Raw genomic sequence first — 25,235 nt, 5'->3', positions numbered from 1 at the left:
GGGTGAGCAGGCTGCAGCCAGTCACACAGGCCAAGTCTCTCTTATAGGTGTGTGTTTGAGTGTGCTGAAGGGGGCTTGACCTGGATGTAGTAGCCCCCCTTTGGTGGCAGAGCGTGAAGGTGGGGGGTCATTATGCCCCCACGTGCCGTGTAGGAATGATTGAAGCTGGCTCTCTCCCCTACACCTTTCACCCCAGCTGCAGGGGGAAATTGAAATCAATACAACCTATGATGAGGCGACTGGAGTGGGACAGGGGGGTGAGAGGGAAGAACAAGAAGGGGGGGGGCTTTGGCTTGACGGGTGGCTGGTTAAAGGGGAGGGGGGGCGGACGATCAATTACCCTGATGGATTGCTTTTTGGGGATTTCAGAAATGAGACGGATCTCTGCTCCTTAAAGATTGACCACTGAAGGAGAAGAGAGGCTGCTCCACTGCAGTTTGCATAACACCCTGCAAGGCTGGAATATCATTCACTTACATCTTTGTTGTTGCGAGAAGTGGCAACTGGTCCCTCCTCCTCTCCCCAATCCTTTATTTTTCGAAAATGTTTAATCCCCTTCGTCCCCTCCCCCCCTCCACACATTCTCCCTCTAACGGATCCCCTCTCTCTACATTATTCTCTGTGCATTTTAATTTTTTTTTCTGTCACCGGGGGCCCAGTTTCCCCGCCCACTCTCCTCATTTTAGCCTGAAACTAGAATAGTGGAGCCAAGAAATAGTTAATCTCTCCGGCTGCTGCTATGATTGGCCGCTGTATGCAGCGCTTCAGCCTCCTTGAATGAGAAACAGGGGTAACCAGGCAACTTCAGTGCTGGAGAGAAGAAAAAAAAAAAAAAAGAAGATAGAGCTTTATGGGATGTTAGAATTATGGAAGAAATTTGAACATGTAACAAGCAGAGGCAATGTGATTTCACCTTGTGCGTCCGGCAAATGGAATTAACAAATGGATTTTCTTAAACACGCTCTCTCCCTCTCTCTTTCTCTCTCTCGCGCTGGGGGGAAATAGAGCGCTCAAATGAAGGGGACACAGATGTGGATTAAAACGCATAAATGGGACACTCCAGAAAAGCATCCGCTGAGAAAAGGTGAGTGGCATCTTCAGTTCTGAGCTTCACTATTAATGGGAGTCTGTTCCTTTTTTTTTCAAACTGAGAAACTATAGAGCTGTTTAAAGATGCGAGGCGGCTCAGCGACATGGCAAGATTTATGGAGAGGATGCGTTGGCCGCTGAATGAAAATGGGTTGCGGACCAGTCCGCTGTGGATGACTGAGGCACAGACAGTCACATATGTAACAAAATGACACAAATAAGATCAGAAATGAGCCTGAGACTGAGATCATCGATGGTGCTTTGGTGGATTTGAACGTGGAGTCCTTTAAAGAGCAAACGCCGGTCGCCTGTCAAATAACCTGCTGTCCCACATTGAATTGCGCACAAATTGGGGATGTACATTTCGTTTTGAAACGATTTCGATGCCTAACCTGCGTGAAGGCTGTGGGTAATGTTGCTTTACAAGATGCCATCAAGACACAATTGTAAGAAAAAGACTAAAAGCTTTTTTTCCACCACGTCTGTGCCCCCTCCCTCCCCAAATATTCAAATGAAGAGATGTCCTGCTGCAACAGCAGTAAATCATCTTCAAACGACTGCGTGTTAACCCGCTCTGATGCTGAGTGAATGAGTGAATGATGACGCATATGTTGATACATGTATTGATTCCTGTGCAGAAACGGTTAGAAAACGCTCAGCAGTCTGCACTGAGGGGCTGAGTACCTGTGGATGGACGCTTGGAGATGGGAGCGCGCAGCGCAGCGCAGTGGCACCGGTCTGACCGGCAGCGCTGAGCCGAAGTCTGCCTCAAACCTGTGAATAGGCCTGTACATGAGTCCTCCGGTCTTGGTACAAGTTCACGGGTCATTGTGGGGATAGAATTGTGGGGATGGTGGAAGCATCTGGGCGTGGGGGCCGTCTAAACTGCGACATGGTGTGTAGTTGCGCCCATCGTTGGATTCTCCTGATTAGAAATCGTTGCATTGGAGGGGCCAGTGATCCCCGTTTTTTTGTTGTTGTTGCTTGTAATACAATTGGATGAAACTTTTAATAGTCTCTTATTGTTTTTGATTCTACAGCATATGTAACCTTAATGACCCAATTAAACTACCAGGAGCCAGAACTCTAAAATATTTATGGTAACAAGTCATTTCATCCCCAGTCTAGTTTTCTTAATAAAAGCAGAAAAATAAATACTAAATGGTTCAAGGCTGGTATTTTAAAAAGCATAACTCTTATTTATTCATTTATTTAAGAGTTCCTCATAATAGAATACTCGTGGACTTTCTTCTCTGCATTTTCCATGTTTTTAACCTCTCAAAGCCCAAATCCCCCGAGGGTAAAACTGAATATGAGCCAATATTACCAGTTCAAATGCACAATTCAGTATTGGACCATATGTCCATCATGATGCCCTTTGTTTTCTGCTTGAGTGCTCATCTAAGAGCAGGCCTACATGGGAAATGGCTTTCTCCACTGCTACTAACAAACAGCTGTAAAAAAAAAAAAAAAAAAAAAGGAGGTTCCTGACGAAAAAACGTGGCTCACCTACATCCATGTTGTGTCCCAGTCATGTTTATGTTGTGTCTTGGTTGGACAGTGTTGTGACATTGGTGCCAAAGTTCACTGGCGACTTCTGCCAGTCGGCCAAACTGCCTTTAGTAATCTCCTTACAGAGGATGTTCTGCAACAGATCCTAAGCTGCACTCACTGGCTCGATTGTAGGACACATGTGTTGCACACGCACGCACGCACACACACACACACACACACACACACACACACACACACAAAAGCACACACACAAGCACATACAGTACAATTTCCAGTTGTCATCCCAAGACAGTTCTGTGCAGCCCAGTGTGAGTTGTGGGGCTTAAGATGGAGCTGCACAAAACACTAGAGAGCATTAACTTCTCCAGTAAGGGCTTCTTTGTTAGGTCTCCCCGTGGAATCAAGACACTTAATTTAGCTCGTGACAGCGAACGCAGCGAGTGCATATGGGAGCTATATCTTATCCGATTAAGGCCATAATGCCTTTTTCCCCCTTTGCAATTATCATAAAATATTGAACGTTGTTGAATATTTCCTTTTCATGTTTTCTCAGAACAATTACAGCAGCGCAGGGACAACAGTTCGGCTACTAGTTGTTTTGCTCTCCTTTAAAAATCCTTGGAGTTGTCTCGACCATTTGCTGTAGTGTTGCTTCTTGCCTTTTGTCTCGCTGAAAGCCTGGTGTATTATCACATTTGTTGTTTCTTATCATATTGCAGTGGCATTACCACGACTTGAACTCCCTTAAGATTTTCCCAAGTGCTCTAAGATAATGCATCTAACGAACAGGGGTTACACGACATTATTGTAGCATCTCCACATTAGACACATGATTGCTGGAGTTGCCTGAATCTTTTATAAAAGTAGTTTTAATGAGCTTGCAAGATTGTGTCTGAGTTCTCATTCTGCCGATGGCCTTATCACATCGAGTCTATTCGTTAATGAAGACGCGGCCCCTGGCAGAGGCAGGTCAGAGGTGATCCTGGTTTGCATCAGCTGAACAAAAAAGGGGCAGATTGTTCAGATAGTGGTGCATTGCAGGATGCTGAATGATGCACATACTCCACTGGGGATGTAATCAACATGACAGGTGCATCTGAAGTTGAGAGTGCAATGGGAGGGTTGTGGCAACTAAAATGTGCCGGCAGCAAAGACTCAAACTACAAGCCATGAGAGTAGCTGAAGGAAAAGGAGCTCAGATCTTCCTGATGGGAAGTCTAAAGGAATAGTTTGACAGGTGGGGAAATACATTTGCTTTCTTGCAGAGTGTTAGATGAGAAGATCTTTACAAAGAATCAAAGTGTAAAAAAGACCATTTGCAGGAGAAATGGGCAAGACTATTTCTTTGCATGGGTGTTTTGCAGCTGGTCCCGGCTAAGAAATTGTTCAGCACATGTTATTTTTTACCATGAGGTTTTCTTGCAGATTAAACAAACACACTATAAAGTGTTAATTAGTTAGTTTTAGACAAAATGGTAGATTTTTTTTAAGAGCCAGGTTAGCTGCTTCCCCCTCTTTATGCTAAGCTAATCTAGCCCGCTGCTGGCTCCAGCTTCATTTTTAGGTCAACATCACGACTGCTCTATCAACGTTCTCCTGTAACTCTGTGCAAGAAAGCGAAAAAGTACATCTCCCAAAATGTTGAACTATTGCTTTAACATCCTCTGGTAAAAATCATCCAGCACAGAAACAACATTTAGCTTGGACAGACCTCAGACAAACTATTACTCAGTCTCTCTCTGGAGTCAAAACATCAGCAGTTATGCAAAACACAAAACCTGAAATTGGAAAATGTTAAAAAAAAAAAAAAAAAACATTTCTTAATACAGCTTGGCTGGACCTGTTTCAGTAATGAAATTGAAAATAGAGCAAACATTTTAAAAACTGAATACAGCCTCCACATAATAATGGATATTATCTTGCACATTAAACTCAAGTTTTTTTCACTTAATAATGAGCCTGTAAATTACAACTCTATTTCTGTTACATATCGTGTTACATATGAATTCATTAAATTCTGTCTAATATCCATTTAGATATTATGCAAGTGAAAATGGACCGTTCTGTTTACAAATGTCAAACCTTATCAAACTGCAGTTGCAATTTAATATTATCCAATTACATGAGAGAAACAGTGAGGAAAAAGTGTGAGCTATCTGAAAAAGTGGAACAATTAGTTCAGTATTTATTGTTAATCTCAGCCAAGGCTTTGAATGTTTTCATCGATTGATACGGAATTCAGTTCATTGTAGATGTATGTACACATTCTGCAAAAACAGCAGTCAAGCATCATTGACTTCAAATGTTTTCCCACAGTTATGTCCCTAATGGCGCTGACCCCGTTGAGTTGACAATGAGGCAGCGACCTCACCACCACAGAGAGTGTTAGTGGAATCAAATGGGCCAGTGAATTGCCAGCCCATCACACAATTATTTCCATTGTGTGGAGCTTGGTGGCCAGTAATCCTTGTGCCTTGGCCTGTAACATCTGGTGAGTGAGTGAAGTGTTCAGCGTGGAGCCAGCAGTGTCAGCACCCGCCTCCCATGTTCAGCCGGAGCAGCCGTCACTGCCCACTTCACTTCCAGAGGACTGGGCATCTTCAATGCATCAATGACACCAGCCATCACAAGGGACGTGTAGCATGCCAAACCAATGATTCATTAGGACTCAATTAGCTGGGAGGCATGGGGCGCCCTGCCATATGCCTCGAGGTTCTATGGCAATCTGTACCCGCTCCCTACTACTGTACTCTCAACTGTCTTTGGCACTGTACAATGTGTACGTGTACATGTGTGCTGCATCAGTGCTGTACGGTACCAGCACAGGGCCGCAGTCTTCTCAGAGCCGTCTTCTTTGTACTATTAAAACAAGTCAGTAGTAGAGATTTAGCAGCTCTGTGTCCAGCCACCCAGCTTCTGAGCTGGAAATGAGTCACAATGACCTTCAGCTCAACTCATCTTGCGCCAGTTGGCACCGTATGAAATACTCATCCATCTACTGAAGTATGAGGCTGTGGAGCTCCAGATACTGTAAATCTTAGGAGGTAAGAAAGGCCCCCCGCTCAATATCGACTTGGCTTTGCTTGCCAAGAGGTGGCGTGTGCTGCCGACAAGATCTATCCGCCCTCAAATCTAGTTTGTCTTCTTATCTGTGCCAAGGTAAAGACCCCCTTCGCCCCGTCGTCTGTGCCCCCACAACCGCATCTCGCGATTCCACAACCTGAAATTAATGGAATTAGATTTGAGCAGTGAACAGTCCTAAACGGAAGAAGGGCAATGAACACACCAAACTCCACTTATCTGATGTGTTGCGATACGATGTGAAGTGGCGTATGCACACGCTGCCCATGCACTGCTGTCCATGCACGTCGGCTGGGATATCATATGTTTGCATTAATGATTGACACCTCTGGGTTTTTAAAGGTCAACTCTTCTAATTTGATGTCAAAGTTGCCAGTGAGCTGTATGTTGCACTGACTCTCCTTTACCCTTAAAGCACCAGTGAAACGCCACGCAGGGAAACAGAATTGTCATTTTTGAGACGGATTTGATCATTTAGATATTTGACTGAATTGTGAACAAGTGGCTTCGAGATCATGAGAGATCTACAGAGGACCGCCGGCTTTCCCTTCCACACGTCCCTCTGCTGCATCGTTACATCAAGACTTGGAGGATGAGAGAGAAATTAATAAATTAGACCTCAACTACACAGCTCTGACCTTTGGATATCACTATAGCCATTTACTAAGACCCACAAGCTGACAGGTCAAGTGTGCTTTTACAGTATATGATGGGATAGCTTATCTTGTCATCCCAAATCCTGTTTGACTGGATGAATTTATGTGCGAGTCATCAAAACATTTAACAGGAAGGGATTTGGATATAAAAGCACTCAAAATGACTTTTCATACACATTTGACCTATACCAAGAGACAAGTTACGCAGAGACGAGTTCAAAACCTTTTATTTTTTATTTCACTAGGCTTCTTCATTTCTTTTCCGTTTTCAAGATCAAACATCAATCAAACAAAATTTTACGCAAGGAATGAACTTTTAAACATATTATGGTATAATTAAATTAGACAAGATGCCAAGCTAATGAGAAGTCAAATGTCATTATACAGTATTCAGTTGCAAACCTCTATAGTGTTCATCATATAAAGGCGTTTTATCAATTATCTGTATTTGCGTAAACACATGCATTAATGTAGAATTCATGCGCATCCACTACATGTCAGTGAAGTTGTTATTAAGACAAAAAATGATAAAAATCATGAAGAAAATGGTTCAAACGAATAGATTCTGTTTACAATTTCATTTTAAGTGGCTTGTTTTGACTGAGTGACTCCAAGAAATGAAGAATCAGAGCATGCTTTTTTTGCAAATTAAAAAGCGTAACTTTTCAATAAAGCCAGGAGCGCGAGAGGAGAGAGGAAATCGAGTCAGGTTGGAGCAGCTCTGCCCCAGTTGTAGGCACGTGCAGCCACCCAACTGCAGTCCTCCAGCATTTTCACCGCATTACCCAGAAACGCTACGTTCGTGTGACCCAATTTATCAGCCTCTCCTCCCCATTCATCTGCTCTCACAGATGCTCTACAGGAGGCTCCATAAGCAGCAGAGCATTCATCACCTCTGAGTGGTGAGGTCCTTCGGATTCATCCCGTTGGCCCCTTCTACAACCCTATTCCCCGCAGGCAGCACAGGAGCTCCATATGTGGCTGACGATTATAGTAGTGTGGCAGGCTGGCTGGCTGGCTGGCTGGCTGGCTGGCAGCAGCAAGGCACTACAGTAGCTGAGATGCATTTGTGCGTGCATGTGTGTGTGTTTGTGTTCTATAAAATATGTAATCAAATATAAGCTTAGCAAGGTTTTTCCTCCACTGACAGTCAATTTAAATATTGTATCTGCCACATCTCCTTACTGCAGTGCTTTTTCAACCCCCTGGAGGTAATTGAGATGTTTAGTTCAGCCTAGAGGAGCTATCAGGCTCAATTCTCATGTGATTTCACATCCCCTGATTCATGTGTTTTTCTCTCACTGAGCACAGCGCATCCCCCCCTCCCGTTTCGATCATTTACAGTTTTGAGTAATCAAACATTAAATGACGGCAAAAGTTTATTCACTCCCACGCAAATGAAAAAAAACTCTCCTTAATGAAACTGGTCAGAAGAGGTGTCCATTTAACCTTATGGTGATTTTAGAGTAAGGTTTGCTTTTCGTCAACCTTCAGTGATAGAAAAGAGCCACTTGTCAGAGTAACACAATACAATTCAACGGCACCACAGACTACATCCTAAAATATGACCATGAAGTTGAGTCTACACCTCTCTAATACAGTTTAAACAACAACTGAACATTATAACCTTCCTCAAGGTAGGATCTATTACGTGACTGTTGTGTGTGTGGCAAACAAACTGGTAAATTAAGTGTATAATGAATTGGATTAAGCCTGGAGGATGTCACTGTTACTACTAGATTCAACATGGAAGATGAGAAGAAGGCGGCAGGAAAGTTCATTATCTCACTGTAAAGATGTAGAAAAAGATAAATGATATGCAAAAAAAAAAAAAAAATCATATTGGGATTATTTTGGCAGATATTTTTGTTGGTATCAAACATGTTCCTTCGCGTCTTTTGCATCTCTGTAGCAACACAATGCTTCATTTATGGTCTGTTGTGACAAATTTTACCGTTTTTATCCAAACAAAATTGCAGCCTCCTGCGACTTCGATAGTATTTCAATTAATGGTTCAGCCCTAATAAATAGTATGAACAGATACTGTAGAGCACTGCTGCCTTTGCTGAGATGGACCAAAGTCATCTCACCATAACCCTGTCTCCTGAAAACTAGTATCATACAGTGCTAATTGGAAAGCAACAAATATGTTTTTCGAGAGAAACACGACGACACCTAAATTACATTTTTGATCAATGTAATACAAGTTTTAATGAACAAATAAATTGAGTGAGTAATTACTGTATTAAAGAATAAGCAACGTGCACATAACATACGCTGAAATAGTCCTATATTAAAACTAGAGGCCTTGAGGTTAATGATACAGGTGTCTCCTGAACAGCCTTATTATTTCAGTCTATTGCTGAACAGTGACCCTGCAGCCCTCAGGTCCCCTGAAGAAGAGCCCGGCCTTGTCCCTGAGTCATAAGCGGCTCTAAAGGGAGCTGACCCTTAGATTGACCTCCACTGAGGAAACCATACATTTCTGGATTTGGTTTGTTAATGCATCATTATTTTCCCTCATTTATTCATGTCATTAGAAAAATGGGGACAGGAGCCTGTATTTATCTCCATGACTATCAAGTGCGCTATAGAATCTGGCATGTAAGGGACGTTGTAGGATGAACGTTTCACTCTTTATGGCTGATGACATTTGATTTTCCTGTGCATCTGCCCAGGTCGAGTAATTGCAGTTGTTCTAATTTGGAACTTTGTACCTTTTTTTTTAATTAAATAGCGCCCGCAGGTAACAGATCCTATATTTCTGCTGTGGAGCGCAGAGCGACAAGCATCTGGCACAGCACCATCGGTCAGCATGACGTCTTGTGATGAGACCCTTTAGATCACTTCTCATCAGAGCATCACAGTTGGAGACCACCCTGATGTTTTGCTCTAATCAGCCGGCAAGTGTCATATTCAGAAGGTTTCGCTCTGGCTCGTATCCGGCCTCCGCTTTGGGTTTATACAAAACAACGACAGACGACTGAAGAGGCAGCTCCTCGGAGAGACAAGAGCCCGCGCGGCTCGTGTGTGTTCGCGATCTGTGTGAGATCTTGACCTTGCGATGCCATTGTAATGAGAGGCAGTCGAATATTTCACTTATCATTAGCGGCATGATTAGCTGCCAATGGGCTGTGCCTGGCATGGTTTAATCCTCCCAGTCTCCAGAGTACGATAACATATGAGATGACAACAGTTTCACACCCAGTTTCACACCTCCCGTGGTTCCATACGTCGCAGCAGCCTAATCACTCATGTGAGATTAATGAGAGACGTTGAGGTGTGGTGGGAGATTCACTAATTACACCCCCACATATTGTACTCTGCTCAGGGAATAGTATGTGTGTGTGGGTTGTGTAAGCTTCTTTTAAACTACAATTTTACAAGGTGCTTGTTACTTCACAGTGGGAGAAGTGAAGCTACAACTAAGGTGCACTCCAGAAAAAAGGAGAAATGTTAAAAGTACTTTGTGGAAATGATGGTATTTACAGTAGAGCTGCTGCAGAAACAAGAGGTGTAGTGCAATTTATATGAAAACATAATTCCTGCTTTGCTCCTCCAGCTGCCTTCAAGAAACTAGTAGTAGAGTTGTGAAGCAAACCAAATACTCCATCTGAGCTATCGCAGCAGAAAGTATTGGACATGCTAACTTTCCTTCGTGTGTGATGTCAGATTCTCTCTCTTCTTGCCAGATGCCACAGTCTGAGAGAAAACCCAAATATGAGAGTCCTCATTGCAGAAGAGACGACGTTTCCTAGATTGGAAATTCTGAATTGTGTAAAAAGTTGACAAAAAAATGAGCAAAGAAGAGGATCACTTTTTTACACAATGTACAAACAAGGTCAATCCTTAGGGACTGTAGAAAAATTATTATGGTTAATCAAGCAAACAAGTTCGCTATATAAAATTAAAATTTGGTTCCTCACAAAAATCAGCTGTTGTAGGTTTAAAAATTCAAAATGCTGGATTTCAAACTCTACATCTGTTAATGGAGCAATCATTTTCACAATATCTGCTAAACTGCAAATGATGTCAAACACAGAGCAATATGTTTACCACAGTCCTGTTTGATAAAAAATTCCTGCCCCTTTGTTTTTGAATCAGTAGCTACAAACCAAACAGTTACTACCATCATCAGTGAATAAATAAACCAGACACAGGCTGTAGCTCGATGCAGTTCACCAGGAGGCTGAACCAAGAGAAAAATCCTTTGGTAAGACAGCAAGAAAAATTCAAAAACCATCCATATATATACAATGCTTCCTCTTTTTTTCACCTTTATAAACCCCTCTCCTCTTGTAATAATTTTTATACAGTCCCTCAGTTTTACCTCAGTCAGTCTAAAATATGTCACAATGCTTTTTCATTTTCATTAAGTGAAACTACGCCCCGACACTGCATGTGGTGTGTCACACACGTGACAACATCAATAAGCCGGTGTAACGGCAAGTAGAAAAACAAAAAGGTTTTGAGCTGCCTGTTAGGTGCTTCCCTTCAGCTTCATTAATGCTGTCTCGCAGACTGCAGGTAATGTTTTTGTGCTCAGCGGTTTTGATCATGGCAACTTTTATCTCAGCTACACTGGATCTTTGTTGTGTTTGATAGTCATGTTGCCAGTCCACAATGCTGCTGAATCAAATTTGTGTCTTTTAAGACATGAATACAGTCAGAACAACAGACTGTGGAACAGTTATTCACAGTCAAGTTTCATAAAGAGGCTGCTTGCGTATCTTAATTATATCCATGACCCATGTGCAATTAAAGAGGACACCTTTTGGCTATTTATTTAGTTCAAAGAGAACACAAAGGGAGAAAAAAAAACCTAATTGTCTCATTAATTACTCTCTGCATGAAATAATGACCAAACCAAGGTATCCACTGTTCTTTTGTAACTCACAAAAGAAGGCAGGGGTGGGGGTGGCAGCAAAATAAAACATGCTTCAACCTCTTTTCACAAATAGGCATTATGTTGGTCGAGAGGGAGACAAAGAGAAAGGAGGGCAGGGGAGAACAGGGGTGGGAGGGAGAGAAAAAAACATGATAGAGAAATGAAGATAGAATTGCAAGAGTTAAAAAGATAAAAAAATAAATAAAAAAAAAGGACCACAGAGATTAAAAATGATAAGTACAGAGCAAATCAAAAAGAGAGGAAAAAAAGACAGAAGGGAGAAAAGATTGGCTGTGAGGAAACATGGTGTTGATCCAGGCCTTCTGGAGCCTGCCCAGTTCCCTCTCCCACCGAACGTGGTAAATAGCCTGTTTTAACACAGTGGTCAGACACTGAGACACAGCACAAACAACAAACCAAATCAACAGTGAATTAAAGAGTCGTCAGGGAAGCCACAGAGCAACATCAGAGGAGTCGTTTTGGAGAGCCACATCCACCAATTAACTGTTCTGAGAGAGGTCCAGGAGTCTCGCACTGGTTTCCAGACCTGCCTTGTTTTGGTGGGTGGAATTAGATGAATAAAAGAGGAAACGTAGCTTATCTTGTTTTCATGCTATTGTTTACTGTCACCATAGGGAGCTAGTGACACTTTATTAGCCTGAATACGTCTGTCAGACAGGCAGCGGCAGCCTATGAAATGCAAACTTTCAAAATAAACCCCATTAATATTTGCATCTTGAGACCTCTACTGTGTGAGCGCGAGTGTATTTGTTCATTTATGTCATGTATCTCAGACTTGAAGAGACCCCCCACTCCTCCCATCACACACACACACACACACACACCCTCATCCCCCTCCTCGCTCTTCTTCCATCTAAATTGGGTCCAGTTATCCTGCAGCTGAGCTGGTAAAAATGATAATGCAGGAGCACTTCAGAGGGCAGCTCCTCACTGCCCTCTCGCTTGCCATGCCCGGCCATGCTGGAGCCACGCCTAACTGAGTGCACAGCTCCGAGGCCTTTACTGACATAAATCTGCACAGCAAAGCAACTGTGTGGCAACGCTTATTTAGTTTACCAGCTGTAGCTGCTGAACCTGAAGCAATGAGGCCTCTCTTTTCCCCCAGAAAGTAAATGAGAGCGCTTCAAATGCCCAAACTGAATTTTTTTTGTATGTATTTTCTTCCTCCCTCCTCCCCGCTTGCACACTTGACTGTTCCATCGGCAGAGGCCCTCCATCTTGTCAGAATGAGGTGAACTAATGGGCCGTGGCTGAACAGCCTGAGCTCAGAGGCTATCAGTTCCCCCTGGAAGGCCAGGAAGGCAGAGAAAGGAGAAGAAGAAAGGAGAGGTTCTTCTTTTCTTTGGCTACCATATTTCAGCTCTGCCTCAGATAAATCCTTGCAGAAATCAAAAGGAATGGTTTAGTTTGTAGCGCTATGTTAATACAGTGTAGTTGTCCCCGTTTCTTCTGCTTCTGTTTTATGTTAATGTTATTCACATTTGCACTTGATAAAAGAAAGCCTGGTAATTTGCCTGGTTTCATCACCAACCGCCATTAGGACGTCGTCTTTAGCCTTAATGCTCCTAAAATCCTTTGTTTTTTAGCCGAGCCTGCAGTGTAGCGCTGCCGACTGTGGTCCAGGCTGAAATATCTCAACAGCTGTTTAATGGATTGCCATGAAATTTTGCATCGATGTTTTTGTTCATGAGAGGATGAATCCTACTGGACCTACTGGTCTCCAGAATTCTACCACTGATCCCCAGACTTCCTTTAGTATCACTATGAGGCTCATATTTGTGTTTTTTCCTGAGCTCAAAAGCTATTGGATGGATTGTCATGAACAGACATTCATATTTCCATCAGGATGAATTGCGATAACTTTGGTGTTCGTTTAACTGGCCATCTGACACAGTGATCCCCAACCGTTTCCAACTCATGGACCACTTGAATATCTCAAAAATATCAGCGGCACATATCCGACCCTATAACAGTAGGGAGGCCAAATAATGCGTTTTCAGAGCACTTTTATATTAATAATAACGATGGAACATTAGTATTGAACTGAAAGCAAGTGAAGCTCAATTTTTCCATTTTGTTTGATGTGGGAGGTCACGTGTCGATTCACCATCTGTATCTTGACTTTCTTTTCTTTTAATTCTTCCTGTTGATAATCAAACAAAAAGCATAGGATGTGATGTGGTACCACATAGAGGTTCCGACCATTAGCATATCACAGTGATCCATCTTAATACAATAAAATTATCTTTTTGAAGATCATTTAATTTTAAAAATATTTAAAAACATTATTTATATTTTCATTGTTTTTTTTTGATATATCTTCACCAAAGTAATACTGCTTTGCAAATGGTTTGTCGGCACACTTGCGATAGCCTCGTGACCTGCCAGTGACCCCTGGCTCACAGGTTGGGAACTGCTGATCTAACACCCTCAGGTCAAAAGTTCAGTTTGTCCAAACTAATGCCAGTCTCATGAGCCTCAACTGCACTTAATGTTTAGTGCAATAGAGCAAACTAAGATGACAGTAACTATAACACCAGCTAGTTAGCATTGTCAACATGCTCACTTTAGCATATTCATTATCTATATTTAGCTCAAAGCCTACGTATCGTCTTGTTATGGTATATTTGCATATTTTCCGTGTCTCTGTGGCCTTACAGCTTGCCATGACTGTGTGCAACATGATTAACCTGCTGAATCGTATGGTCAGAAATGTTAATAGATTCCAGCATTCCCCCAAAGAACCATATGCCATTCAATCACTAGCTAGTCAGAAATCTAATTAGTCCAACAAAAGCAAATTAACCTTATCTTAGATTCAAGGGCTATCAGCCACTTGTAAGGCCACATGAGACGACTTAATGTTGATTTTGAGGCTGCGATAAGAGCTGATGGAGAATTTAAAAAAGAAAAAGTCCAACCCCTGAAAAATATAACATTTCACAACAACACAGATTAAAGGCATAGACAGGTTATAGCAGTAGCTGGTGGGCCCTCACTGCCATAGGTGACACAAGGTAACACAGCAGGACTATTTAGAGGAGCTTTGCGAGGCGAGGTTGTGACAGTTGTGTCCCACTCCATAAGCTGGGGGGAATTTTGTAACAAAGATGACCAGCGCGAGGTGCCAAAGCCAGTCTGTCGAACAAACCTTCCACCGGCCCTGGGCCATGCCAGCCTTGGCCAGGAAGAGACGGAGATGGTCCGGGGCCTCCCCGCTCCTCAGCAGTCACATGCAAGCTGGAGAGCACAGACTGCGCCTTCCGTCGGGACCGCAGTGAATGGAGGTGTAATTGGCCATATCCAGTGATAGATGGCTGTTCAACCTTTGTTACTCATCGGCAGAAGGATGCAGGACGCTTGTTTCACAATATGAGGTTGATTGTGCAGTCTATTAAACATCAGTCTCAGGAGGAAATGTTAGTTACTGCAATGCTGGAGCTTAAAAGAATCTCAAGAATGATCTGATTGTAACACTGGTTCAGTGATTGCCCATTATATCTGCGAGACGGTAAACATGACTGAAAATCTGATCACACTTAATGAATCATTTTCTTCAATTGAGAGCGAAAATACAATATAATTGTTGGAGATTACTGCCTTTTGTTTCCCTGTAATAAAAATCCAATTCTAAATTATAGTTTTTATTTTAAAGCAAGCAAGTTCCTTATTGTATTGTGCATGCATTAATTACATAATTATAAAGAACGGAAAGCAGTAACAATACTGTACATGTGATTTTTAACTGGACTGCAACAGCAGGGGTCTATGAACGTGAATGTCACTGACTGAGTGAGTGACGAAGTTAGGGCATTGGTCACTGCTCTTTTAGCGCGAACAAGCCATGTTTCCAACTTTACGCCTTTGTCCTTAGATTTCTTTTCAGACGCGTTTTTAGTGCATTTTTTTCCAAAAGGCACATAAGAACAAATCTAGCGACTTTTTGGACAAACCTTTGCTACTTTCTTTAGAGGAAAATCATTAGTATTTCCCCACAAGTGCGAGGTCGGGCTTTCCCTCCACAGACTCACCTGTCTATGCTGACCGCACGGCAGCTGATGTAAATTAAGCTTCTAACTTTCTCTCTGGTTTATCATTTTACAAGTAAATATAACTGAAATCACGGCATACCCGTCGTCTTTAACTTATGTGTTTGCTGACTTTTGTAAGACGATGTTGTGGTTATAAAATCAAGATTTGAGGAGCAGCAGCTTGTGAGTGACTGCTGGTTAACATGTAGTCTTAATGAGCGGGGTTTCAGCCACTATGTCATAATTGTTCCCTTGTCTGACGACATAAACAGAAAAACATGTAAATGAGAGCAGCTTTATTGGGAATTCGACTCTATTAAAATACTGTATCTGTGAGCACAGAGAGTAGGAAAGAAGCAAACAGATAAAGGGCTGAAACCAGCTGACACCAGGCAGAATGCAAATAGCCTACGACGTCCTCCAGCCACATATTAGGTTTTGACCTCGTCTTGTTGATTGTGATACCAATATATAATGTGTATGTAACGTGTGAGGAGTGTTTTGATTGACCTGTACTTCAGCACACTAAAGGTTAATAGACAGCTCTATGACAAACTGATCAAAACAGCACAGAAAGAATGGTTTCCCCTCATGAGAAGGATTCAGATCACATCTCATCCCAATGCACTGAAGCCGTATGACAAGATATATGTACCTGCATATTGCCAAGGGGGTGTAGTTCACCTTGTGAATGTACACACTCACACTCCTCTCCTGAAAAATCAATGGCTTGCATGATTGATGTGCTTAATGTTAAGGAAGAGAGAGTTGCCATACATCAGGTTTTCTCACAGCATGCCTGTTTTTGTTCAATAATGCGGTTACAGGGTAAAGACTCAAGCAGGAAACAAACATCTCTAGAGATGATTTGTGATATTCAGACAGACAGAGACAAAGAGAGCGGCAGGTTGATGGAGGGAAATAAAGAAAGCCAAGCAGAAATGAAATTGACTTCCCTCAAGGAAGTTTTCCTTTGCACTTGAGAGAGGTAGTACTAAAATGAACAAATTAATAAATAAAGGGTGGCTTTTGTTAAGGGCTTTTTGACATCCTCTAACAGTTGAGAGTAGCTAGAGAAACGAGTGATGCTCTTTAACTCTGACCCAAATCATAAGAGACACTGGGAGCTGTTAAAACACGGAGCAGATTGGGGAGTCTGGGTGACCTAGATAGCATTGGTTTTGAAAAGCAGCCGTACATCACATTAAATCGCTCTTCCGTCTAATACAATGAGGCATATCTCCCTCGTTGGTAATGAAAATTACATTCTGATAAGGTTCTTTGTGACATGGAAAATACCTCTGCCGTCGCTGACACTCTACAGCTCTGTCTGAGACATACTTATGGGGAGATTGCCCCTTTGCCTGGACCTGGGTGTCATTATCTGCCTCGTGAGCACACATGTGGGGTGACACATGGTCTAGAGTCTAGACAGCCATGCACAAGGAGAACCGGAGGTGATGAGGTAACCGCACTGACCTGTTGTTCAAGGAAATGAAATGTGTCTTAACATCACAGCTCGTGAGAGTTGAAGGACTTGTCTGCAGGAAGGAGAGGAGGCAGATGCCGCTGTTTTATACATATATATGACTGCACAAAGCTCTGCATGCTGAAAAATGTCTCAATGAAATGTTTGTTTCACCTATATTACAAAAACAACAACATATTTTGTCACTTCCATGTAGTAATATCTATATTGATGTCTTTCCCCCAAAGGTTTGTGTAACGATATGAGACGGAACCACAGACTCATTAGTGCTTAATGTGAAGCGAATGTTAGAGGTGGTGCAATTGTATTCGAAGTGGAAAGATTCAAGTGTACGTAAACTTCACCCTGGGTGACGTGAACTGAGACGAAAGTGTGGGTGTGACTTGTTAAAATGTAGAAATTCATGGATAATACAAAGTGGGAAGAAACTGGAAGAAGCTCATAGAAAGAACAGGGGTTTGTGATGAGGTCCGAGGTCAGACAAAAGGAGCTGTCACGCTAACACATGCACAAGCACACGCTACATACAAACACCGGTGGTGTGTGCGCTGTGAGCCAGCTACAGGTAACGTCTGTTCACTCTGGATTTTGGCATTTTTAAGCAAAATAAACAGGGAGTGCAAAAAACAGACCTGAGATTTCTTCTCTGTTTGTTTGTTTGTTTGTTTGTGTCTTAAATACATTTAAAAATAACATTATTTATCTACTCACTCTCATTACAGACACTCACAATGTCATACAATGTCACACAGGATAATGTGTGCCCGGTGTTCGATGTGCAGCAGCTCTTTTCAGGCCATGGTAGGCTGAAGGCCTCTTTCTCCAACAATGGGCCGTCACCATGCCAACAGAAGCGGTGCCAGCCACTGTGCCAGTTTGGCATGGCCCCCATGTTAGCAGTAGATGTTTCAAGGGCATTAAAGTACAATGTTGGGGGGGGGTTTAGTTTATAGACGGCTGCGCCAGGATTCCCACCACAGTTTGCTTTGAAACAGCCCGTCATTCATCGCTCTCTGCTACTTCCCCTCCTCTCGTGCTGTTGGCTTGAGCTGGGAGCGTTAACAATCCATCTTCTGAAGATTTGCTTTGCATGCACAGAAGCACCGGTCATGCTTTAATGTTCTATATTTACTCACAAGCACTACATAAAACAAGAGCGTCAAATATTTCGCCACAGGTCTCCTTCAAGGGTGGGCGCTGAACAGCAAGCGTCTTCTGCAGTCTCATTAAGGATTGATGATCCAGAAGAGATAATAACATCTTTGTTGATCTGTTAAATTGGTGCCTGCCATTCTGTATGTTAAATTAATGTTGTAATGAGTGATCAAAGGGTATGTGTTTGTCATTTTAATTTTTAACCAACCTCCAGGGTAACATTAAATGTCATCCCTGTCTTCTTGCCTTGCAGCGCTCGGAGCAAGTGACTGTGATGGGCTGTCGGACTGCATCTGAAGTGCTCTACCAAAGAATAATATCCACTCCTGACCTACTGTGAAGAACAATATTTGATTCAATCAATGTTGCAGTCTCCCCTGGGGGGAATTACACCTGAGCAATAGGTGGACCCTCAGAAAAGAGCAACACTGGACCATGTGATACTTGACCTTCACGGAGAGAACTCAGGTACACTCCAGAAGATGTCAATTCTGATCTGAAGCTACTCTCGAGAGGATCGCCCAGTTCATAATTCAATCATCTTTTCATGTGTTGTCTAGCAATACCCGGACACCATGGGCAAACAGTGAAGGAGCGTAGCTATCTATGCTGGATCTTCATTTATTGAGGAGTACCAGACGTCTCGCCATGGATTCGAAGGAGATTTTCTCCACCAAAGAGCGACTGTGAGAAAAGACGGGAACCGGGGGAATTGGACACTGGGAGTTGGGAGGATTAGCTAGTGTGCTGCTAACCCATGGTGGATCCGCTGTGAGCAGGACAAGGGACTCAGCAGTGGAGGATGTCAGCAGAGGCCGAGCTCCAGCCGGGTGTCAAAACCAGCCAGCGAAAGGAGTCCAGGAGGATCAAAGGTACGTGAGAATCTACTTGCAACCATAATTCTGCGTGTAGATCTATGTGAAATATTCAGCTCATGGGGCATGTGTAATTCGCTGTATTAAGGAAAAAAAGCCTGATTTTATATATATATAATGTTGAGGGAACAGTACTCCACAGACAACCAGTTACATGAAGAAGACAAAATGGGGAAAGGGCAGCTTTCTCGTGTTTGGCAGGCAGTGAACATAACTTTAAGCCATGTTTGGATGGAGCTAAATAATGCTGGGGGCTTCAGTCAGGCGAGCCCACCGAGAGGCCCCCCGTCTCATCCCAGGGATCCAAATGTAGTAACAGCTATTCCGCGTAGCCCCGGGGTTTGGTAGTGCCATGATTTAGGTGTCATGGACAGGGTAATTCACACCCTGTCGCTTTGATGAACAGCATAAGTGATGTAATAGGACGAGGCATTCTCCGAACGTTCACCGGGAGATTGAAATGGGATTGAATTGGTTGAGAGGAGGAAAGAAGAGGAGATAGGGAGGCAGAACGAGTAAAAATCACAGGGAGAGGGAAGAAAATGTGTACAAAGAGGGTGTTTTTTCCTTTCCTCATCCTTTTTTTTTTTTTTCCCTCATCTCTCCATCCATGAGTAAAGCCACTCCAGCTAGTCCAGTAAATCTGGCTTCTGCAGGCTGGCTGTAACGAGGCCACGGGGCCAGGTCCTCTGTGGCTGTTTCACTGGCTCTGTCGGCTTGCTCAGATAAATGGCCGGGCTGGAGGAGGGCCCATCGATTTGAGTTAAGTGGAGGGGGGAGAGCGGAGCAAGGGGGCTATTACACACGTGGCCATGCGGCTCATCGGAGGGGGCTATCAGCACAGGCTATCAGCCCCCGACTTTACCATGTTAATCACATGTGCTGCAGGGACCATTGTCACAATCAGCAAAGATGCTATTTAGATCCATATAAATGGAAATGTGGCAGCGTAAATGCGGGCAGCACCGCCAGTGGTGGTGGTGAGCAGGCTGGGCCCAGGTGAAGGACGCCATTGAGGATGGGGTTGATGACATGCAGTACATTAAGACAAGGATCTCTCTATATTCATATGGGTGGGAAGCGGCAGAACAAAATGATGTGATTTAAAGGATAAGGCTGCTGTTATTTTATATTTTTCCTCTTATCAACGAATCCCATGAAACGACCGAAGCCAGCAACGTGTAAATCTGCCTCTTAATACTAAAATGAGCTCCGTACCGTGTCAGTAACACTCAAGCCCAAACCCACCCACTCCTACTGACGACGTAAATCTTTTCAAATGCGGTCGCAAAATATATTCTTTCATTTACCAAATGGAACAATATATGCCAGTGTAAATAGTGAATTTTTGGGGGACTATTTTCATCTGGGATTAATAGATATTTAGTGTTTTAGTGACTTTTTACAGCACCTCCCACTGTTAAAGCCCAATGTTTTGTCGACTGAGCCATCTGCCGCGACCTCCTGCCTTCGCTGATTTTGTCGCCATATAACAACGTCACCTGACTTCCTCTCTTGCTGATGATAACAGCAGCCACTGGAGGGCTTCGTCACTTGAATGTAAATGTTGGTTGGGGGGGATTCGCTGGAAAAAAAAAAAAAAAAACGCATTGCTGTAATGTGTTATTCATCAGTGCGTTATTGCCCAGTTATGGTTTTGGTCTCTTTGTGGGATTTGTTGACAATAAGAAGAATATAGGCAGCCGTCACTTTAATCTTTTAATGCATTCTCGGCTCGTTGCGCATTTCAGAAGAAAGTAGAACGTTTATGGTAGTAAATATAAAAGCCGTGAAACCCAATATTACGGTAACAGGACGTACAGGACACACTACCTTGTGGATGTCATGGCATTTCCAATTGTCACTGGTTTAAAACCCATTTGGAAATATCAAACCTCACTGCAGCAAACTCTGACTCCCATTGTAAAGCCCAAGCTCCCCTCTACCCATCGACAGAATTGCTTTACATGCGTGACTTTACTCCATCTCCATAGCAACTGTTGCTCTCCCACTATAATCTGTGCACAAAAAATGATTCATTTAAAAAAAAAAAGAAAGAGAAAAAGACAAGGAACGGAGGACAGCGAGACATTGACAGAGAGAGAGAGAGAGAGACACAGCAAACAGACACAGAAAGAGGCAAACAGCAGATTAAATCACCCGTCACCTCCTGTGCTGAAGGTGCAGCACAAATACCAACCGTTTCACCCCGGTCAAACACTGTTCCCCATATTTGACCAAATCATTTGTTGGTATGCTTATCCAACACTTTCATCGCACTGCTTCACCATCAGCGTGCTAATAACAGAGTGGAGCCCCTAACCAAACAACGATTTCCCCCATCCCCACCCAGTGCACATCAATACCTGCATGTAACTCTGCAGCGAGTCAATGGTCCGTCCGCCGCATTGATGATGTGCACAATACCCCTCATTAATCCTATAACCGCTCTAACGATCAGCCGTTTAGCCAAAACCTTTACCTGGTATTTAGTGCCAAAGTTGGGTAGAGGGATTTTTGACTCGAGTGTGGGTTTGGACAAGCGACGTGCCGTCTTTAATGTTTGTAAATGTGTATCTGTGTGTTTGCTGAGGCTTATGAAAAGTATTTTGTGCACATGAGGGAGGCAGATGGCGGGGACAGATTCGCCTTCCTCAGACGCCCATTCTCTTTACTACTGCTTAAAGTCATCAGCCCCCCCTGCGCTGATAGGACGACATACCTAGCGTTTTCATTTTAGGGATGTCAAATGTCCTGTGCAGAGACGCATAAAATAATTGTTAATATTGCACTCTGCGTGTAGGTGAAAGTATGGCTCAGTGCGCATCACTGTTCACTCATTATTGCTAAATAGACGGCGTGTGTCCTACTGACAGGGACATTGACGGAGCGAGACAGGCAGACACAGATACACACTCAGAAAGGTCCAAAGGTTAAGCTGCCTCGATGCCCGGATCCCCCAACAAAAAGTTTCTTGTTGCCAAGTCCTTATATCTGGAGGGGCACTTCTGACTCTCCATCTGTTGCCATCTGTCCCTTCACTGTCCCCGTTCTAGTGCGGCAAGGAGGGAGGATGCAACACTGTGATCAGAGACGAGCCCTGAAACAGTATGGAGCAGGGCTAGCAGTAATTGTTCTCTCCATGGTCCTGGTGCAAGGCCTGTGTGTGTGAGGTGGGGGATTGTAGCATTTGATATGAACCCCCCCCCCGACATCCTGGCTGTTAATTCCCTGCTCTGTTTCTGAAGAATTCACTATTTCATGGCATTTAATTAATTGTCTTAATAGCTCGGTGGAAAAATGAGGGCAACAGGAAAAATGAGGAGGAGAGAGATGTAAGAAAGACTCTAACACAGGATGCATGCACCCCAGTCTGGCAAATGGCGGGCATGTTGTACATTGTGTAGGATATCCTTAGATGCAGATTAACAGAAGACAATACTTTAGGCAAAAACCCTCTGTCAGACAAATTGTGAGCATCAGGATCATGGGCCAGAAATGTTGTGAGGACATTTCAACCTTGGGTAATTGTTAATCCAGAAAGCCAGAGGAATATGTGTCACCCCACTACACACACACACACACACACACAAACACACACACACACACACACACACACACACTTTCTCCCTCTCTCTTCTCCTTTCCTACAGTGTGTAACAACATGAAACAGCATGCCCCGCAGCTCTTTAGTTTTCAAATACAGCACACTCGGCTCGTCTTGATCTGAACCCAGAGCACGTAGTGTACAAGTTATGCCACTGTGTCAAGACTCTCATTCGGTATGCAAGGCCTACTTTTTTTTTTTTTTTTTTTTTTTGAGGATCTGTGCATAAACCTCTAAATCTCTCCTGAAGTGTTATTAGGGGAAATGGCACGCTGTATGTAAAGAAACAAATGGCACAGAACATCTGGTTAAAGCTCATCTGAGAGAGCTGCACTGAATTGGTCTGATCGTGTTTAAAATGCAACTGGAGCAGCATGCATTTTACATTACATTACAGAGTGTATGAGTCAGTAAAATCAGGATGGAATACATAATACTGTACGAGCTGACTGCAGCCACTGTACGAGGGGGTGGTTCGAACCAGGTACAGCTACGGTCGTTGCAGGTGTCCACCTTCCCTGTGCATCCGTTATGCATGGTTTAGCGCTGCTGCAGTCATGTATATACTGTATGTCAAAGCAGAGTCCACGCTGAGTCTCTCTGTCATCAAAGTCTGAATGTTCATTTCTCCACACGGTTGCTATGTGCACGCCAGGCTGTATATAAGACTCATTATCCTCTGGCAGGGAAACAAGTCTGAATTAGACCCAGATTTGACATTCACTTGCTTAGAGACTTTAATGACTTTAGCATCTTCAAGCCCTCCCCCCCCTCTTTAGAGAATTGTGCCCTCATGAATTAGTGAGAGGGTGTGCATAGCCAAGACAAGCGCTTGCATTAGAACTAAGACATTTTTTTTCCTCCCATATTCACAAACCCGTTAATTTACGCTTTTTCTAAATTTCCAGTTTTTCTTTTTGATTTTTCTTCTTTCTTTTTTTTCCTTGGAAATTGCAAGGATGGAAAGAGAAACTCCACTTGTGCGAGGGGAGATGTAGTATGGATGGAAATACCGTGTGTTTCTGGGTGGAATAAGCTCATTTTGGTTTAATATGCTCTTTGAGTGCAGCTTGACAGTCTCTGTTAGGGATATTAAACCTTGTCCTCTTCTCATGCACAGCTTAGCCAGCCACCTAAATGTGTCGTTAACTGATGGGCTCGCGTGGGCTCGTGACCTAGAATTGAGCGACCAAAGCGGGGCTGGAAAACTGTTAAATTCTCCAAGGTGCCGGTGACCTTGATTTGAAATCCTGCTATCTCTTTGTGTGAATGTGGAGGGAGTCGGCGTTGAAGCTGACAAACCCCGCACAAGTTATGAGGGGATGGTTTGTACGTTGTAGACGCACGAGACGGCGCTCGAGGCTCGCGCCGACATAATCAAAACGGTACAACGGCACACAGCACGGAGACAAAATGAGAAAGGTGTCGGTGTCAAGGTGGTGTCGGGGCAGCTGCAGAGACTGACAGACAGAATAATCAGCAACAGGGACAGGAGGGAGAAGGGAGGGGAAGACAGCCTAAAGCCTGAGGCCATCCAGACACACACTTGCAAACGCCCCCCGATCTCACACCACCATCCTGCCACCACCCAACATCCATCACCCAGGGAGGGCATGGTGGATTGTGGGTGAGCGCTGGACCGAGATGATTCCCCTGAATAGCAGCCATTCAAGCTGGTTTGTCACCACCAATAGCACCCATGGGAACTCTGGGCGTGGGTGAAGCGTAGGAGTAAGCGCCCCCACTCAACCAGCCCGTAACCTTCCACCCTAGCTTTGTGTGAGAATGCCCCACAATGCCCTGCAATAGGTGATGGTAAAGTGGTCTCAGTGTTTCACTTGTTTTCTCATTTAGTCCACTGGCTTTATTCCAACTTCATTTTCAATTTCATGTTCAATCTTCTTTCAATCTTTGCTCGCTGCTGCTAATTTGCTATTCATTCTAAATTTCCTATTCCATAAATATTTATACCGGCAAGCGCACACACACACACACACACACACACACACAACACACACACACACACAGAAGCCTCTATACCTCAAGCAGGGCACGATACTGAAGTTGTAAGATTCAGTTGAGCTCACACATCCTTGTTTCCTGTAATCACTCTTTTCATTTTCTCCCCCTTTATTTTTGTCCTCTCTCTTTTTCTCTCTTTCTCTCCCGCCGCAGGTCAGGACCGCAGTGAGGCGGGGCTTATTAAGCGTTTCCGTGGAGATGGCGTGCGGTACAAGGCCAAGCTGATCGGGATTGATGAGGTGACGGCGGCTCGCGGGGACAAGCTGTGCCAGGACTCCATGATGAAGCTGAAGGTGCAGACTTATGTGTGTGTCTGTTTGTGTGTGTCTGTTTGTGTGTGTGTGTGTGTGTGTGTGTGTGTGTGTGTTGTGTCTGCAGGGACATCATTGAGCCTCTTCATTCATCAAAGACAGATTTTGAAAAGGCATGCTCGGCCATGACTGTATTGTCTGTTGAATGACTCATGGGAGCTGCCTCGTCCTGTGTATGACTCACTGAAGCTCTGTGAAGAACTGACCAGATGGAACAAATAAAAGTCCGGCCATATTATTCTGTAGATCTTTGTCATGTAGAAAGCTACTGTAAGGTTGGTTTTATATCTTGTGCAAAATGGTAGCAGCTTTGTACTTTATTTTCCCTCTAATAGGCTGCTGTATTTTTAGTATTGCTCAAAGCTCTTCGCATTAATTGATACAGTTTTTTTGACCTTGGATGGAAACTGGCTTCCTCTTCTGAGACGCCTAAACTAGTATATCATTTAAATTTTCACTTTTTCAGCCTGTTACTGCAAGAACACTAACCCCCCC

The 25,235-nt window shown here is 43.5% G+C and overlaps 1 protein-coding gene across 3 annotated transcripts in view; it reads left to right on the top strand.

Annotated features, from left to right (window-relative positions):
- The first annotated feature begins 733 nt into the window (after positions 1-733).
- The window catches only part of dab1b (DAB adaptor protein 1b), a 42,781-nt gene continuing 18,279 nt past the window's right edge, over positions 734-25,235 (top strand). For 2 of the 3 annotated variants that reach the window (XM_023421946.2, XM_023421944.2), the window contains exons 1-3: positions 734-1,084; positions 18,179-18,797; positions 24,583-24,722. In XM_023421946.2, the coding sequence (XP_023277714.1) occupies positions 18,728-18,797; positions 24,583-24,722 (210 nt within the window). In that variant the 5' untranslated portion in view covers positions 734-1,084; positions 18,179-18,727. The remainder of the gene's footprint in view (positions 1,085-18,178; positions 18,798-24,582; positions 24,723-25,235) is intronic. The other variant, XM_023421945.2, reaches the window with a different exon arrangement.

This window comes from Seriola lalandi, unplaced genomic scaffold (genome assembly GCF_002814215.2).
Source record: "Seriola lalandi dorsalis isolate HSWRI2012SDOR001 ecotype SW California unplaced genomic scaffold, Sedor1 jcf7180002054677, whole genome shotgun sequence".
NCBI lineage: Eukaryota > Metazoa > Chordata > Actinopteri > Carangiformes > Carangidae > Seriola > Seriola lalandi.
Note: the sequence above shows the minus strand (reverse complement) of the source record. Positions and strands in the feature narration are given on the sequence as shown.